Genomic DNA, 17,336 nt, shown 5'->3' with positions numbered 1-17,336 from the left:
CTGTCTTGCAGGGTTTGAGGGAACTCGCTGTGAAATTGATAGCGATGACTGTGTCTCAAGACCTTGCCAGAACCAAGGCCGTTGTGTGGATGGGGTCAACAGTTACAGGTCTTTTTGCCTTTTATTTCTAATTTTAGTTCTCTTGTGTTTGTTTGTCTTTCAGCAGTTATGTTGCCCTCAGGGACAGTTTTATGTTAAAGGGACGTTTCACGCAAAAACTGAAAATTCTGTCATTATTTATTCACCTCCATGCAGTTTCAAGCTCACTAATTTTTCCCTTTTTCGAAAACAAAACTTTATGTAACTTTTTTCCATAAAAATACAGTTCACAGTATGTCACACATTGGCCATATGTCGAGTTCTAAATATAACAGACAACAAAAAATCCAACAGAATGTGCAAACAGTCTATAAAGCATGGCAGAATTGTTATTCTTGGGTAAACTATCCCTTTAATACCTCATAGGACAATATCAACATACAGTGAGAAACATTTGTTGAAATATATCTGAAAGAATTGCTCATAAAATATGATCTTTCTCAAATCTGTTCTTTAAATTAGAAATGTATTATTAGAATACAAATTTTAAATTAAACAAAAAATAAAACAAAAAACAAATGTCACATTGCCACATTTTTATTAATATCGTTAATAAATTATTTTTAATAATATTATTAATAATACAGCAATACCAAATAAAACCATCCCAGGTTATTTAAAGGGTTACTTCAGGATTTAGCATTAAGCTTTGTATTAGTAGAATACCACTAGTATTTTCGAATTACCGTGCTTTCCCCCTTCATATCAGCCCGAGATGAGAGATTTATGCATTTTTATTCTGTAAAAAAGCCTCCGATGACGCAAAAATCGTCATTTTGCGTCATCGGAGGCTTTTTTGGCCAGAGGCTTAAAACTACAGCCAGTAATAGCAGGTAGTTCCGCATTTTTTCACCACGCCCATACATATGCGCGTTTGAGGTTACTCACGGACATAGATCAAAGATTTTATCAAAAGTGTGTGTCAATTATATTTTTAAGCTTACAGTAATTAACATTATTTTGTTATAGTCTGCACTACATCAGTGGTTCATCTCGCAAATTTATCGGTCTCTGCAGTCATCTCAACCAATACAGCAACAGGCTTTTGTGGTAACATTAGCATAAGTAGATAAATAGACTAACTCAGTTTTACAGAACAGTGGCTTTACTTTGATAACAGTCAACTTATATGCAACTTATATGTAATTGTCTATCTAACGTTACTTTGCTAAGTTTGCAGTTTTACTGCTACCTACAACACTACATATAGGCTACTGTGTTATCAGTCTAGTATCAGCGAGTCTTACCTCTAGGCGAATACACTTAGTACCAGATGCCCAGGCTGTTCGTCCTCTGGGAAAGTGAATATCGATGGTATCGCGGTGTCCTTCAGAATGGTTCTCTTCATTGCAAGGATATTTGGTTCGTAGTCCTCGTGCTTGAAATGGAGACTACATATTCTGTGTTTTTTTAGGTTTTCTATAACGGTGTCATCTCCAAACTTCGGGTGTTTGATGGCCCGCAGCCACTGTTTACATCACTCCAAATCTTTAACTTAATCGGAAAATGATGGAAACTTACTTGTCCTTTCCTGGTTTTGGGTGTACATCCAGGTACAAAGCAATTTAGCACCATTTCGCTGTAAATGTATGAACTAACTCACGATTTATAGAATTAATATGTAACAAAGCAAGCCTAGTTGTTTGAATTTTCCTGGTAATTCCGCCTGTAACCGATAGGCGTGGTTTGGGCGTGGCCACGCAGGGGCAGCAAAACAAGTGCATTCTGGGAGTTGTTGTCTTTCATCCACATTAGTCAAAAATACATTTTCTGCCTTTTCTCAGTCTAGAAAGCTCCAAATTCAAAAATAATTTCACATTTCTACTACATAAATGAACAATTTTAAATACACATTCATCTTTCCAGGGGTGAAGTACCCCTTTAAAAGAATAACTGTTCAATATATTTTAAAGACTGTTTTTTGTGCTTGTGCTGGAATGGCCCATTTCATATCCGGGCTTCACAATTCAATTGAATTGAGGTCAAAACTCTGACTTGACTTCTGCTTGTGCAGCTCAGTTGTTGTTCTGTGCAAAGCAAAAAAGCAGAACAGTACTTTGGACTACACTAGGTGTTTTTTGCACAATAGAGATGGCAGCCATTTATTTATTAATTGGAAAACAGTCAGTGGTTTTTCTCTATGGTACCTTCACATTTTGTTGGGTCACACTTAATGTGCAGTACATTCTCATGCACTCATCTTATAAAAACCATGGCACTACCATTCAAAATCTGGGGTCAGTAAGATTTTTTTTTTTTTTTTTTTTAAGGGGGACATCGGATACCAATTTTCCACAAGTTAGTATAATTATTTAGGGTCTTCATGAAAAGTCTATAACATACTTTGATTAAAATTTCTTAATGGTTGTGTAAAAAAAACACCCTTTATACCTTGTCAAAAACAGCTCTGTTCACAGCGAGCCGTTTCGGTGCATGTCCCTTTAAATGATAATGAGCTACTGTTCACCCCACCCCATCTTCCGTGGGCGGACTGAAAACACTATTTTGCAGGCATTGCATTGAACTCACAATTCTTATTTATTCAGTTTTAAATGCTCAAAAACAATTAAAATAAATTTGAAAATTACTTGTTAGTCATTAACTAACACATTTATAAACCTTATTGTAGTGTTACCATGTTATCTTTACATAAAATGTACACCGTTTGTAATAAGACAATCACCTTAATGCATTGTTCATTATAAACGTGCAGTTATGAATTAAAGTGAGAAGGTTCTAAATAGAAATGATGACAAATATGTTTGTTCGACTGTATTATTTTGATAATGAACAAGCTGCGATGTCACGTTTGCAGTGCTTTGTTGTGTGTGTGTGAGGCGCCGGCGCGATCAAACAGCAGTCTTTGCAAGGGACTTGCCTCATCGTCATGGCAACGGTTCGTGGCCAGGTCAGATTATGTCAGAGTTTGTTGTCGTTTGTTGGAAAATCATACCACACTGCTCAGGCATTCCCCGACCCAACACACATTGATGTCCAAACACCATGTAAAAGTGAATTTTGCATCCGATGTCCCCTTTAAGAAATTAATACTTTTGTTCAACAAGTACATATTTACACATTAAAATCATCCAATATGACAGTGAATACATTTGTAATGTTACAAAACATTTCTGTCAAATAAATGCTGTTCTTTTGAACTTTCTATTCATTAAAGAATCCTACAAAAAAAAAAAGTTGTCATAGTTTTCAAAAAAAAAAAATATTAAGCAGCACATCTGTTCAGCATTGATAATACTAAGAAATGTTTCTTTAGCACCAAATCAGCATATTAGAATGTTTTCCGAAGGATCATGTGACTCTGAAGGCTGGAGTAATGATGCTGAAAACTCACAAGAATAAATTTAATATTGTAATAATATTTCACAATATTACTGTTTTTACTGTATTTTGGATCAGCCGATTAATGAAAGCAGCCTTGGTGAGCAGAAGATACTTTTTTCAAGTTCAAAATCTTTCCAACCTCAGAATTTTGAATGGTAGTGTATGTCTTAATACGTATATTGAATAATATACCGCTTCTGCTTTTCCGGTCATGAGTATGAGGTAACGCAGCTCTGTTTATCATATTAGATACATTTAAGTGTGTTGAAAATGTTATAACGTTACTCTGTGCGTTCGCTCGGCGGCTGCTGTGAGACACTTGTTGCACACTGCAGTAAGATAGATCGATTTTAGAATATCATATTAAATACTGGATGTCTGGTGTTGATAAATGGCATGCAATTAATGTTAAAATGTATTGTATGATGGAGAAAATACTGCATTACTGTTACTAAAAATAAATGATGCTATGTTAGCTACTTCACAAAATAGTGTTTTTCTCTGAGGCATGGCAAAGCATGGTACTCACAAAAAATCAAGAAAATTAGATTTAAATAATAAGACTAAACGTGTTGAGCTATATAACAATAATTAGTTTTCTGCCTATAAATATATCAAAACAGTTGTTCCCTTGCCTATTAAAACATGTAAATATTAAAGCGTCTTTGGTGTTTCCATGGTTTCTACAAAATAAAACCGGAAACTGAGGGTAAAGCGTGCATGACGCAATTGGCTGACGACTCCTCACACGTCCCGGAGCCTTGGTTGCTTGAAAATTGCAATTTTCTCATGATTTACAAATAGTTGCAAACATTTGGGATATTGTAAGTACTCAAGTAAACAAAATATATAACACTTGCCTAGTGGTTTTTGGATATTTTACTGCAAAATTCTCTGCACCTTTATACATGGTTAAATTTCACATAAATTTAGGTTTATTATTAGTAGTAGTAGTATTAACCTCCATTTAAATAAGTTTATTTTTTTAGTTTATTTTTTAATGACAATTATTTAATGTGATGTCATGTAGCTCTTGCAAAAATGTGGCAATGTAAAATCACATTTCAGTTCCAGATAAACAATGGAGTTTTTTCACAACTGTAAAACGATCCTCTTTTTGTCATCCCTATGCAGCTGTTTCTGTAAACCAGGTTTCTCGGGCCAACACTGTGAGGAAGACATCAATGAGTGCGCATCCAACCCCTGCCAGAACAGAGGCGTCTGCCAGGACCTTGTGAACGGGTAAGTACCATGGCAACACAGAATTGCACGTTTTCCACTCTATACTGCAACCCCCATAAATTGATTATGATGTAGGAGCCCAAGTATCCTCTCTGAGCTGTTTGTTTTTACTAGACGGTCTAGAAATGAGACACGTTTGAGAAATGCTGGCATTATTGTCTAAAGTGCTGTGGCTTATAATAAAGGTCTTTTTTCATCCTTGACATATATAAGCTGCTGATCTAAACTCAAGTGAGGATAGTTCAGCAGGTTCGCATCACGCCTCTATATTGGCTTTTCTCTACTAGATCTTCTCCTCGTTGTGCTTTAATGGGCGCCTCAGGGCCGCTCTTGGTTCAGTCCGACATATGGGCAGAGGAATCCCGAGGCCAATTTGAGTCCTAAATGGTTTGTCTCTACTTTGTCTTCTATCATGTATGGTCTCCCCTGTGATCATCTGCTCCCAGCATTCCTCTGGAATTGCTTCCGTCTGAGGGATTTCACTTCAGGTGTTTCCGTTTGCTTACAACTTATTCTCTTCCACACAAGTGCTCTTTTGACACGGCAGGGCTTGTTTTAAAGGAGATTGTTCTCAGCGGAGCTGTTTGACCTGGCCTGTCAGAAGTTGGTCTGTTTGTATGCAGTTTACAATTTACAGATGTTTGCTTTGATAACGGTTACATTTGAGCCTGGTAGGACACGGCACAATAACACGATTACCGTTCTCGGCCCAGAATTCTCGCCCCAGATGGCCCAACCTTGTTGGTAGAATCCATGTAGTGATGTCGCCATTGAGGATTGGCTGGGCCGGATCGGCACGGAATGGAATGGTTAAGCAGTTTGGCCCAATGGTGGAAAAGCTGCTAATGTGTATGCAACACATAAATCTCTAATATTTCATTATGTTATAGTAAATGTTTCACATAAGCCAGATAGGTCCTTAATCTGCTTGTAATCACTCCTTTCATTATAAGGCATAGCTGATTGGTTCCTGCTGTATCAGTAGCCAATGGGCTTGCTGCTCAACTTTCAAATATTTGGTCAGCATTTGCTTTAGAAGTTGCAGTGCGCTTTCAGTAACCCTCCACCTTCCCCAGCTCCACCTGTATAGATCTGCTACGAGTAATTCATGTATGCTATATTGTACAGCAGCAGCATGTCTTACTTGCTCACAGCAGCGTGTTGTGTATGTATTGGCGGTAGCAAGACCAAACATATTAACATTGTCATATCCATTACCATGCTCAGAGAGTTGTCATGACAGAGATATATTTCATTAGCATACTTTTTTTGTGTATTGTTTAATTATTTTCGCTTCTGACAAAAATATTTGTTTTTCATGACCATTTCACACTCACTCAGACTAAATGTTTAATCTGACATGGCTTCTAAAAAAATCATTTCACAAAATGTGAAAGAATTTTAAGCATGCTACATGGCCACAGATCCATCTACCGTATGTTGTTTTAGACCAGGGCTGCGTTCCAGTTTTTTTTTTTTTTTAATATATGCCCTTCTCTCGCTAACTTCCCTCAGTCTCGTTGACTCGGATGTACGTCATTGCTTAGGTTGCATGAGTGCCCATTACTGGTGGAACCTTTGCAATGGGCTGAACTGGAAAGTCCTAAGCCCTTGGTCACTTGGAATCCGCTATGGATTCCGCTATGGAGTTGATTATTTATTTTTCCCTTATGAAATTGTTTAATGCAGCATTCTATATGTATATATGTGTGTTTTAAATATATATATAAAAAAAAAAAAAATATATATATATATATATATATATATATATATATATATATATATATATATGTATGTATATATATATATATATATATATATATATATATATATATATATATATATATATATATGTATATATATAGAGTTGTTTGTAGTTGGGTAAATTAAATGCGATATGCAGTGATTGTGGTACATGGAGTTGCCTGAAGTGTACATACAAAGTAGACTCCATATAAACTTTTCTCGTCCACTTCATGAAGTGGAACGCACTTCAAAATGGCGGCAGAGATTCCTCCGAAGGGAAGTGCTTAGGGAAGTTCACCAGTGCTTGTCTAAAACTCGAGTGGAATGCAGCCCAGGTTTCCTGAACTGGGGTTCATGAACCCCTGGGGGTTTTTGTGGGAACTGCAGAGTGTCCATGAGTTGATGAAAAGCTAATAAATAAAAACGTAATATTACAATAAATAAATAAATAAATAATTTTTTTAATTAAAAGCAATCAAACCAAAACACTTACTAAAAATATAAAATATTCTGTTTACCTGCATTTCATGTGACTATTCAGAGAACTGTGAACATGGTGTTAAATTATTTAAGAAAATATTCTTCTCAGTGGGTACTTCAAGTAAATATTTTAGGTCAAATGTGGTCGGTTGACCAAGCTTTGGAATCCATGATAGAGACCAACACAGAACGTATTCTGTGTAAACAGGCACTGACATTGTTTTGCTAAGCTTGCTTGGGTTGTAGTTTGCTGTCAGATTTGATGTGGATGACAAAACCGCAAAGGCACTTCGTGACATTATTTACAGAGGTAAATTCAAAATATTTTATGCTTCAGTAGACTGAAAGACTGAAAAGGAAGATATCTTAAAATTACAGCATGTTTTTATAGTACATCAAACACTTTTATTTCAAAAGATCATGGGAAAATCAATTTGTCATGATATGACCTCTTTAAAGACATACTGTACCAATCCCATCAGAACATCCTGTACAGAATTAAGAGAAAAAAGAACACTGAAGTGAAGAGAACAATCCAGCAAAAAAAACACTGAGAAAAAAAAAAAAATGTCTTATTAAAGTGTGAATATATTCTACGAGAGACCCCTTCCATCACAGAACCACTGAACGGGCCAAGTCCTCTCCGATTAGACAGGTGACAGGATATTTGAAACCGAATCAGCTTGTCAGTCATTCTGTCCAATGATAGCAGCAGCCAAAGTCATGATTAACACACACTCTTCAGATTTTTTTGCTGTCAATCAAACTTTCCCCTGTCAGTCAGTTTTCTCAGTTTTGGTGTGCGGTGGTGTTTTAAATTGAGGAGGCAAAGTCCTCGTTTATGTTCTTGTTACACAATTTTAAGTTAACATTACATAAAAAGAGAGACCAAATACAATTTTATTTAATTTTTAAATAATTTAAACAATATGTATTATTATTAACTAATATTCAGCTTTTCTTTTTAATAGTCAATTTATTTTCAGCAGTCATCATGCTTGTATGTACACACTGATCAGTGGTCACAGACATGAAGATGTACCTTTAATTTTACCACGCTGATTGCTCACTAAAAAACCCCGAGTCATCATGTTTGCAGGCCATTTCAAGTTTGATTTTAAAGACACAAAGCTGTGATATGTAAGTGACAGTTGTTTACTTACTTTTTAATTAGTCTTCCCATTAATGCCATCACTGTCTTCATTCAGGCCGATTCGATGAGAACGCGCACAAAAACAAGAGGCGGGATTTATTGCACAAACCAATCATGTCCAGTCATAACCGATCATATCCAATCATAGCGGAATTGAGGCATTGCCTCCTCTCACGTGACTTTCCCCCATTCATTCTCAATTACCCCCCACTAAACCCACCGTACGCTTTGGGTGCTCTGCTTTGTTTCTATGAGCTGAAGGGAGGCACAGAGACACGGACTCCCCACTGTAACTTTACCTGCGGGTGTCGCTGTTTGACAGTGTTTCTTTAGAAAAACGAGTGACTCTTACACTATTTAATGTCAAATTTTGTAACATTTGCATTGTTTTATTTTTGTAATATCGATTATTTTCTCATCCTGTTTTTTTGAGGAGGCACTGCCTCCCTTGCCTCCTCGGAGGAAACGCCCCTGATACAGATGTGGCTCATTTTTGTTTGGCAGACATCTGTCACAACGATTTAAATTGTGCAGTCAGAAAAAAGATTTGGCTAAGAATGTTCTTTTTTTTTTTTTTTGCATTTTCAGTTTCCAGTGCAATTGTGTCCCCGGATATTTCGGAATGCTTTGCAACCTGGACATAAACGAATGTGATGCTTCCCCCTGCCTCCATGACTCCGTGTGCATCAACAAACCTGGGGGATTCATATGTGTCTGCCGTGCTGGCTTCTCAGGTACGTCTCCCTCGGTCAGAGCCCGAGACACAAAATCAATGAGAGAAACCAGGGCTTATCGTGTCTACAAGGGCTACGTTCCCCCATCCTGACAGATTCTTAGTGGAAAGAACACACAAATAGCTCATCAGCACATTTACCACTTTAATTAGATCTCACACTCCCACCTATATCTGCACACACACACACACACTCACATACACAGATTCACCTTGAGTTAACTAAACAACACCTCTTCATCCTTTGCATTTTAATCAAGTACTTCCTTGTTTCCTCCTCAGTTGTTTTTTTTCTTTCACTATTTTCCTATTTCCCCATGGTGGTCTCATCCTCATTCATTGGGTATTCATTTATTTTTGTATGTTTAGATAGGCATTGAATTGTTCAATATCAACATATTGACAGCATCTAATATGCAAAGACTTTACAAATCTTTACGAATCTTCTGAAAGCTTACAGGTGAGTAAGTTTAGAACTCAGAATCAAGCCTATATCCAGGCTCTACTTTCTTAGTAAATGATGAGGCATTAAAAATGATAAAACATATTTAAATGCCAAGTTTACGTATAAGTTAAATCCAGATTTTTGCACGCCCAATATACTGTAAAAAGTTCCCTTGAGGAGATATTTCTACCTGATCTAAACTTTAAAGGGATAGTTCACCCAAAAATTCTTTCATCATTTACTCACCCTCAAGTTGTTCCTGTATTAATTTCTTCACAAAAGAGATATTTTGAAGAATATGGGTAACCAAACAATATGGCCCATCAACGTTTTATATACTGACATTCTTCAAAATATCTTCTTTTGTGTTCAGTAGAAGAAAGAAATCCATACAAAATTTTCGGTAACACTTTATTTTAGGGTCTTTAACTAGTTTACTATTTATTAGTAATTATTAAGCACATATTAATGCCTTATTTTGCATGACCTTATTCTACATTCTTTATCCTACACAATACCTAAACTTAACAACTACCTTACTAACTATTAATAACTAGTAAATTAGGAATTTATTGAGGGAAAAGTCATAGTTAATAGTTTATATGTGTTCCCTATATTAAAGTGTTACCGAATTTTCATTTTTGGGTGAACTATCCCTTTAAGTTTAGCTTTGTTGGTGTAGCCTAATGAGTTTGAGTAGGTTCAGTGTTTTTAAATATTATTTTGACTGATTATTTTCTTGAGTACAATCATTTAGATGTAGATGGTAGCCCATAATGGACATTTTCCCGTTTTTTTTTCTTTCTTTTTTTTTCTTTTAAGGTAATTTATTTATTTTTTAGAGAATTTATTATTTTATTCAGCATGGATGCATTAAATAACCAAATCAACATGTTAGAATGATTTCTGAAGAATCATGTGACACTGACGACTGGAGTAATAATGCTGAAAATGTAGCTTTGTCAGCGCAAGAAACCGTTGTATTTAAAAAAATAATAATAATAATAATACGAATATTTCATAATATTTCTGTTTTTACTGTATTTTTGATCAAATAAATCCAGCCTTTGTGAGCACAAGAGACTTCTTTCATTTAAACCGTTGAACGGTAGTGTTAAAGCTGAACAAGTATAAAAATATAAGTGTAACAGCATTGATAATTACATTTAATTTGTGATTTCTGCGTTTTTGTGTTGTCACATTTGTCCCAACAATCATTAAACATATTTAATCATTTTCTTTTATTAAAAATACAATAAGTAAGAAATAATTGACAATGGTCCATTGAATTCTTAGAAAATAATGCACACCCAAGGTAGTAATGCCACACCTCAGGTTTTCATTATTTTCTAAGAATTCAGCAGCACGGAGTCAATTATACTGCTTATACTACGGTTACCACACCTCAAGGCACTGTTTCGATGGTGTATTTCAAGACATTTGTCAGGTTTTTGCCCTTAAAACACTCTTGTGTGTGGGACTAATTTCTTACACATCTCATCCCAAGCCTCCGTTGCTAATTCCAAAACGTCATTTCAGAACTAGTAACGGAGGCTTGAGCCTTGATAGCAGAATAATACTGTTGATACAGTTATTGACACACTACTAAAAGCGAAATGAAACTACATTTTTCTACCTCAAGAATCTCACAGTTATTACCTCACTGGTGAGTCATTTTACTGATTAATACATCAGAGCAGCGCTGACAACACGTTTCTGTGCCCGTACTAACGTTATACAGTACTTGTGTACGTTTGAAAGAGAGCGAGAGTTAGAGCGAGGGAGAGTATGCTCTTTCAGGACACAATAAAACGTATTTTGTGGCAAAAAACATCACAATAATTTTTCCACTTTCTTCCTTTATCTTATTTATTAATTTGCTTGGTTGGTGGATTTTGTTTCTTTTGCTGTTATAGGCTGTAAGGACCTATTGAGATAACTGAAAACATTTGGCGAAGTGATATGGAACTGTAATGCAGTTTAGACCTGCCTAGAACTACTTTAGCCGTGCGATTCCCTGAAAATAATTGCACACCTTAGAATGTTGATCAACCAATCAGATTCAAGCATTCAGTAGCCCTGTAGTATAAAATCAAACTATTCACAAAGATTTGTAAACATTTGCACCTCTCTGAAGTTGTATGTACAAAACCTTACGCTTCAGATATCATCATTGCGTGGATGTTATGTTTCAGGACCTATTTAAACATGTGCTAACCTCAGCTTGCATACATACACCTAAGAATACTAAGGACATTACGCTGCTAGCCCACTTATCAATGCTGTTTTAAAAAATAAAAAAAAAACATGTAATCTCAATCGCCATCAGCCGGCTTGAAGATTAATTTCATTTGTCTTTTGTACTGTATCATCAATTTATCCTCATCCTGCCGAGGGGAAAGAGGGAAATCTCAGAGGCACATAAACTCCTGGGAGAGCTCAGCCTGACACATAGGCCCTAATTCCCACAGAAACCTCTTTTATTATCAGGCCCCACTCTGCCTTGCACCAGTCATTACTTTCCTCTCAGCTCTGAGCTCATCTGAGGAATCGGACGCGTCCCCTGAGAGCTCAGGCTGGAGGATATATTCTGGATTGGTTCAACCAACTGGGGCTCAGAGGAAATATTTGCCCTAATAAGACATGTAACGGCATCGCAACTTCCCGAGAAGGCGGAATCAAAGATACAAAAGGCAATATGCGGCAGCCTGCCATCCGACGTGTCTCTACGGCTGATCTGCAGTGAAATGATTTTTAAATTGAAATGGTGTGTTGCTCAGGCACGCCATTATAATGTGCCTCGTTCAGTCAAGTTACGTTATTTGTTATATTGCTTTGATCTGGCAAGTGTCTCCTTTATTGTGATCGGCAGCTTTGCATGACAAAAAGCAAATAAAGTTGATACAATGTCTGTCTGTTATATTATTATTTGATTATGTAGCATCCTTCTCTCTTATTTCATCTTCTCCGTGGTGTTTATTTCTCTTTTTCAGTCGTTTTCCTTCTCTGGCTTTCTTTGCTTTCCTTTAGTTCTTCCCTTTTTTTGGTCTCTTGGATAGAAAATCTGATAACTCGCTGTGGGTTTGAGAAGTTCCTGCAGCGAGGAGTAATTGAGGAGTGGAGAAGAAGATTATATGGTCTTTTCTCTCCTCTCAGATGAGTACAGTGAGCACCCTTAAGAAAGCCAACATTAGGATTAACCCAACAGCTTTATAATCTCTCCCCTGCTTGGCTTCTCATATTCTGCAAATTCTGATAGGACGGCGCATTATTTGTCAAATCAGACAAGGAAATGCCGATTAAGAGGGTTTTGTATAATCTCATTAGGAGTGCTGACAGTGTAAATGTATTGTCTATGATGTGAGGCTGGTGTGCACTTCCTTACAATCTACAGTCTTAATAGTGGCGTACGAAGCAGCGAGATACAAATTACTTGATTGATGGCTGACTGCAAACAGCATGTCTTGACTGAATATCAAAAACCACGGTTCGTGTTTTGGGGTTAATACGATTTTTACAGTTAATTCATACCCAGTCGATACACTGACACTTTGTTGTGTTTGCGGATGACTATCCGGAGGGAAATAAATTCATTACGGCTTAACCAGGAGGTCAATATGAAGGGAATTAACAACGGTCTGTGAATGAGCAATTGGGAAAAACACTTTAATTAGAAGATGTTAATGATCTGCCTCATTGTTATGTTTGAGTTCCTTTATTTATCCACGTTGCCTTCGAGACACACCAAAACACTTCAGCTTGAAGAACAGCACTAAGAAAGGTGGAAAACTTCTTTAGTGAGAATCACCACGGCTAGATGTTTGTTTTCTCGCTGGCTGCATTTTGGGCAGTAATTGAAATAAAGCTTTAATTTATTGTCAGTGCATGACCTGAACTCCGGCTGATGGTGTCGCTTTCGCCCGAAGTGACTGAATTATTTGTGTAGTCAACCGTGAATTAAGTTTATATTCCTGTAATATCAGCATATGATTCATAATGTTTAAGAGATCACTTTTGCTCTTTATTTAGATGTCTCGGGGCATTTGGAAATGGTTCCATTTGTTTGTGTAGTTACAGGGAGGAAGAATAATGGCTGTCTGCTCTTTAGTATCGCAGCTCTTTGGCTCTAGTTTTTATCTCCGTCATTTGTCAACCTGTCCCATGGTGTCTACGGAGTCTTACTAGCCTCTGGATTTTACTGGCTCTTCTCAACTTATTGAATTTACAGCTTTGTTCCAGGTAAATTATGACCTATTAGGGTGTTTTGTTACTGAACCTTTTTGTAGTGGATTTTACGTCATTCAACTTGGTCATAAATCTAGGTTAGAGAATAATGCACCCTATGTTACCTGGTCACATAGCAAAATTAGAAATACTTAGCAAATTTAAGTACAAATCCCTGCTGTTTCTGGGTTAAATGACCATTAGTGGCTCTACAATACTCCACTGAAATAAATCAAAATTAGAGGGGAAATTATCAGAGAATAACAATTTAATTGTGGTCTGTTTTTCACACAAAACTATTGTGTGACTTGAAAATAGAGCACAAATTGTATGAAAAATACATGCCTTACAATGAGTATGTGATCTTTTTTTTTTTTTTTTTTTTTTTTTTTTAAATATCCAAATATCTTATAAACACAAATATACAGTGGGTACGGAAAGTATTCAGACCCCCTTAAATTTTTCACTCTTTGTTATATTGCAGCCATTTACTAAAATCATTTAAGTTCATTTTTTTTTTCTTCATTAATGTACACACAGCACCCCATATTGGCAGAAAAACACAGAATTGTTGACGTTTTTGCAGATTTATTAAAAAAGAAAAACTGAAATATCACATGGTCCTAAGTATTCAGACCCTTTGCTCAGTAGAAGCACCCTTTTGATCTAATACAGCCATGAGTCTTTTTGGTAAGGATGCAAGTTTTTCACACCTGGATTTGGGGATCCTCTGCCATTCCTCCTTGCAGATCCTCTCCAGTTCTGTCAGGTTGGATGGTAAACGTTGGTGGACAGCCATTTTTAGGTCTCTCCAGAGATGCTCAATAGGGTTTAAGTCAGGGCTCTGGCTGGGCCATTCAAGAACAGTCACGGAGTTGTTGTGAAGCCACTCCTTCGTTATTTTAGCTGTGTGCTTAGGGTCATTGTCTTGTTGGAAGGTAAACCTTCGGCCCAGTCTGAGGTCCTGAGCACTCTGGAGAAGGTTTTCGTCCAGGATATCCCTGTACTTGGCCGCATTCATCTTTCCCTCGATTGCAACCAGTCGTCCTGTCCCTGCAGCTGAAAAACACCCTCACAGCATGATGCTGCCACCACCATGCTTCACTGTTGGGACTGTATTGGACATGAGCAGTGATGAGCAGTGACTGGTTTTCTCCACACATACCGCTTAGAATTAAGGCCAAAATGTTCTATCTTGGTCTCATCAGACCAGAGAATCTTATTTCTCACCATCTTGGCAAACTCCATGTGGGCTTTCATGTGTCTTGCACTGAGGAGAGGCTTCCGTCAGGCCACTCTGCCATAAAGCCCCGACTGGTGGAGGGCTGCAGTGATGGTTGACTTTCTACAACTTTCTCCCATCTCCCGACTGCATCTCTGTAGCTCAGCCACAGTGATCTTTGGGTTCTTCTTTACCTCTCTCACCAAGGCTCTTCTCCCCCGATAGCTCAGTTTGGCCGGACGGCCAGCTCTAGGAAGGGTTCTGGTCGTCCCAAACGTCTTCCATTTAAGGATTATGGAGGCCACTGTGCTCTTAGGAACCTTAAGTGCAGCAGAAATTTTTTTTTAACCTTGGCCAGATCTGTGCCTTGCCACAATTCTGTCTCTGAGCTCTTCAGGCAGTTCCTTTGACCTCATGATTCTCATTTGCTCTGACATGCACTGTGAGCTGTAAGGTCTTATATAGACAGGTGTGTGGCTTTCCTAATCAAGTCCAATCAGTATAATCAAACACAGCTGGACTCAAATGAAGGTGTAGAACCATCGCAAGGATGATCAGAAGAAATGGACAGCACCTAAGTTAAATATATGAGTGTCACAGCAAAGGGTCTGAATACTTAGGACCATGTGATATTTCAGTTTTTCTTTTTTAATAAATCTGCAAAAATGTCAACAATTCTGTTTTTTTCTGTCAATATGGGGTGCTGTGTGTACATTAATGAGGAAAAAAGTGAACTTAAATTATTTTAGCAAATGGTTGCAATATAACAAAGAGTGAAAAATTTAAGGGGGTCTGAATACTTTCCATACCCACTGTAAATTGTTGTTCACATTTTTAAAGTTTTCCTGGAGCTCGACTGGTGGAACATGGTGTTACCAATGTGAAGGTCATTGAATGTCTCACAAAATGCTTACAGAGGTTGAATTTTGGATCAGTGATTTAAAGGTTTCTAGAGCATTCATTGTAAATGTGCTTTTTAATCTTATTAAATATTTCATTAACTGTTTTAAAGCCTTATCTGTATTGCAGCAATAAAACATGCTTTTCACATGTTTTTTTTTTTTAGCAGTTCACTTTGGGTTTTGCAAAAACATTTTATTCAAATACAAGTACCTTTTTCATGCATTTTTTCACCTTGATTTCCGACAAGGCATTAAATAAATCCATCACATTGATTTCCGAGAATTTCTAAAAACTAAACGTAATGTATTTATATGGCTTTGATTTTGTTCTCCCCAAAGGTAAATGGTGCGAGATGAACGTTGATGAGTGCAAATCCAATCCATGCCGAAACAACGGGAGGTGCATCGACGGTCTTAATGGTTACCAGTGTGTGTGCTCCAGAGGTTTCATGGGCTATCACTGTGAGGGAAACATTGATGAGTGCTCATCCAACCCCTGTGTTCATGGGAGGTACATTAACCTTGCTGAGCTGTAACGATGTGTATTTCAAGCTCTGTGATTGAGAGCTTTTATAAATGGCCATCACAGCCATTCTGAAAGAGACGGTACCTGTGAGTCTTTTAAAAAAAACTAAATGTGCTCACAGTCCTTCTTGCCAGCTCACTCTCAATTAACTGTTTGGCAGTATGGTACTCAGTAAACACAACATAATTAGTCATTACCAGCTGTTTCTTGCATTTTGAGCATCTAACCAAGTTACTATAATAATTTGATTTTACATAAAGTACTAATGCCTTAAATAGTCACAGTTTGGGTAGAACAGATTTTTCCCTTGGGAACCATACCTGGGAAACATCTCAGATTTGTTATTTTAAAGTGTACAGTGTGGAAAGTGCAATTCCATCATGGTAGGGAAAGGGGATATAACAGGACTCAACAATGAGGGTATTTTTTACTGTCCAGATTGGACCAGTAGTTCAGATTTGTACTTAGAAGTGATAAAAAATAATCCTGAAAATTCAGCTATAATATAACTCAATGACAACTATAAACAATAAAATTAAACACACCTATGCAGAAAAATGCTGACATGATTTTTACATATTTTAACATACTGATGCCTCCAACACTACTATTGCCACACTACAAAACACTAATATATAAAAACACAAATATGTGATCAATAAACATCTGTGCTGGCTTGTCGAAACTCTCTCACACTGGCCCTGGACCATCCTTATTGTTGAGCCCTTTAAAATCTAGAAATAAAAAGGGAGCACATTTAATGCAGATAAACATGCATAGGTTTATAAATAGACGCATCTTTAAATTTTATAATGCCATTATACTGATTATGAGTTTTTAGGATGAATAAAAGATACGGGTTGTCACCTGACATTTGCTGTTAAACCGGGAAATGAACTGTTTAATCACAGCCTAGTAAATGTTGCACTTGCACATTAATTAACCATCAATGTGACTTTATCAAGACAGCAGGGGTGTGAGAGTTGCAGTGCCATTTACAACACGACTTTCTAACATTTATAATATGAATTGACCATATATTATTTACAAGACCCTCACTTATGAAAATCATTTATACAAGCTTGTTGTTTTATTAGTCCTGACATTCTGGTGCGTGTGTATATATACTGTAAAGCCTCTGTCAGAAATCACTTTGCATTTTTCATAAAGTATGAAATTATTATTATTTGCACGTTAGAGCATATGAACAATCTCTTATTTC

General features: G+C 36.9%; 1 protein-coding gene across 1 annotated transcript in view; it reads left to right on the top strand.

The window, feature by feature from the left end:
- eys (eyes shut homolog) overlaps window positions 1-17,336 on the top strand; it is a gene marked incomplete at its 5' end in the record, with an annotated part of 227,664 nt that overhangs the window by 64,347 nt on the left and 145,981 nt on the right. The window contains 4 exons of the mRNA XM_048203800.1: window positions 12-108; window positions 4,576-4,683; window positions 8,651-8,796; window positions 15,928-16,099. Of these exons, the coding sequence (XP_048059757.1) occupies window positions 12-108; window positions 4,576-4,683; window positions 8,651-8,796; window positions 15,928-16,099 (523 nt within the window). The remainder of the gene's footprint in view (window positions 1-11; window positions 109-4,575; window positions 4,684-8,650; window positions 8,797-15,927; window positions 16,100-17,336) is intronic.

This window comes from Megalobrama amblycephala, linkage group LG10 (assembly GCF_018812025.1).
Source record: "Megalobrama amblycephala isolate DHTTF-2021 linkage group LG10, ASM1881202v1, whole genome shotgun sequence".
In the NCBI taxonomy this organism is placed as follows: Eukaryota; Metazoa; Chordata; class Actinopteri; order Cypriniformes; family Xenocyprididae; genus Megalobrama; species Megalobrama amblycephala.
Note: the sequence above shows the minus strand (reverse complement) of the source record. Positions and strands in the feature narration are given on the sequence as shown.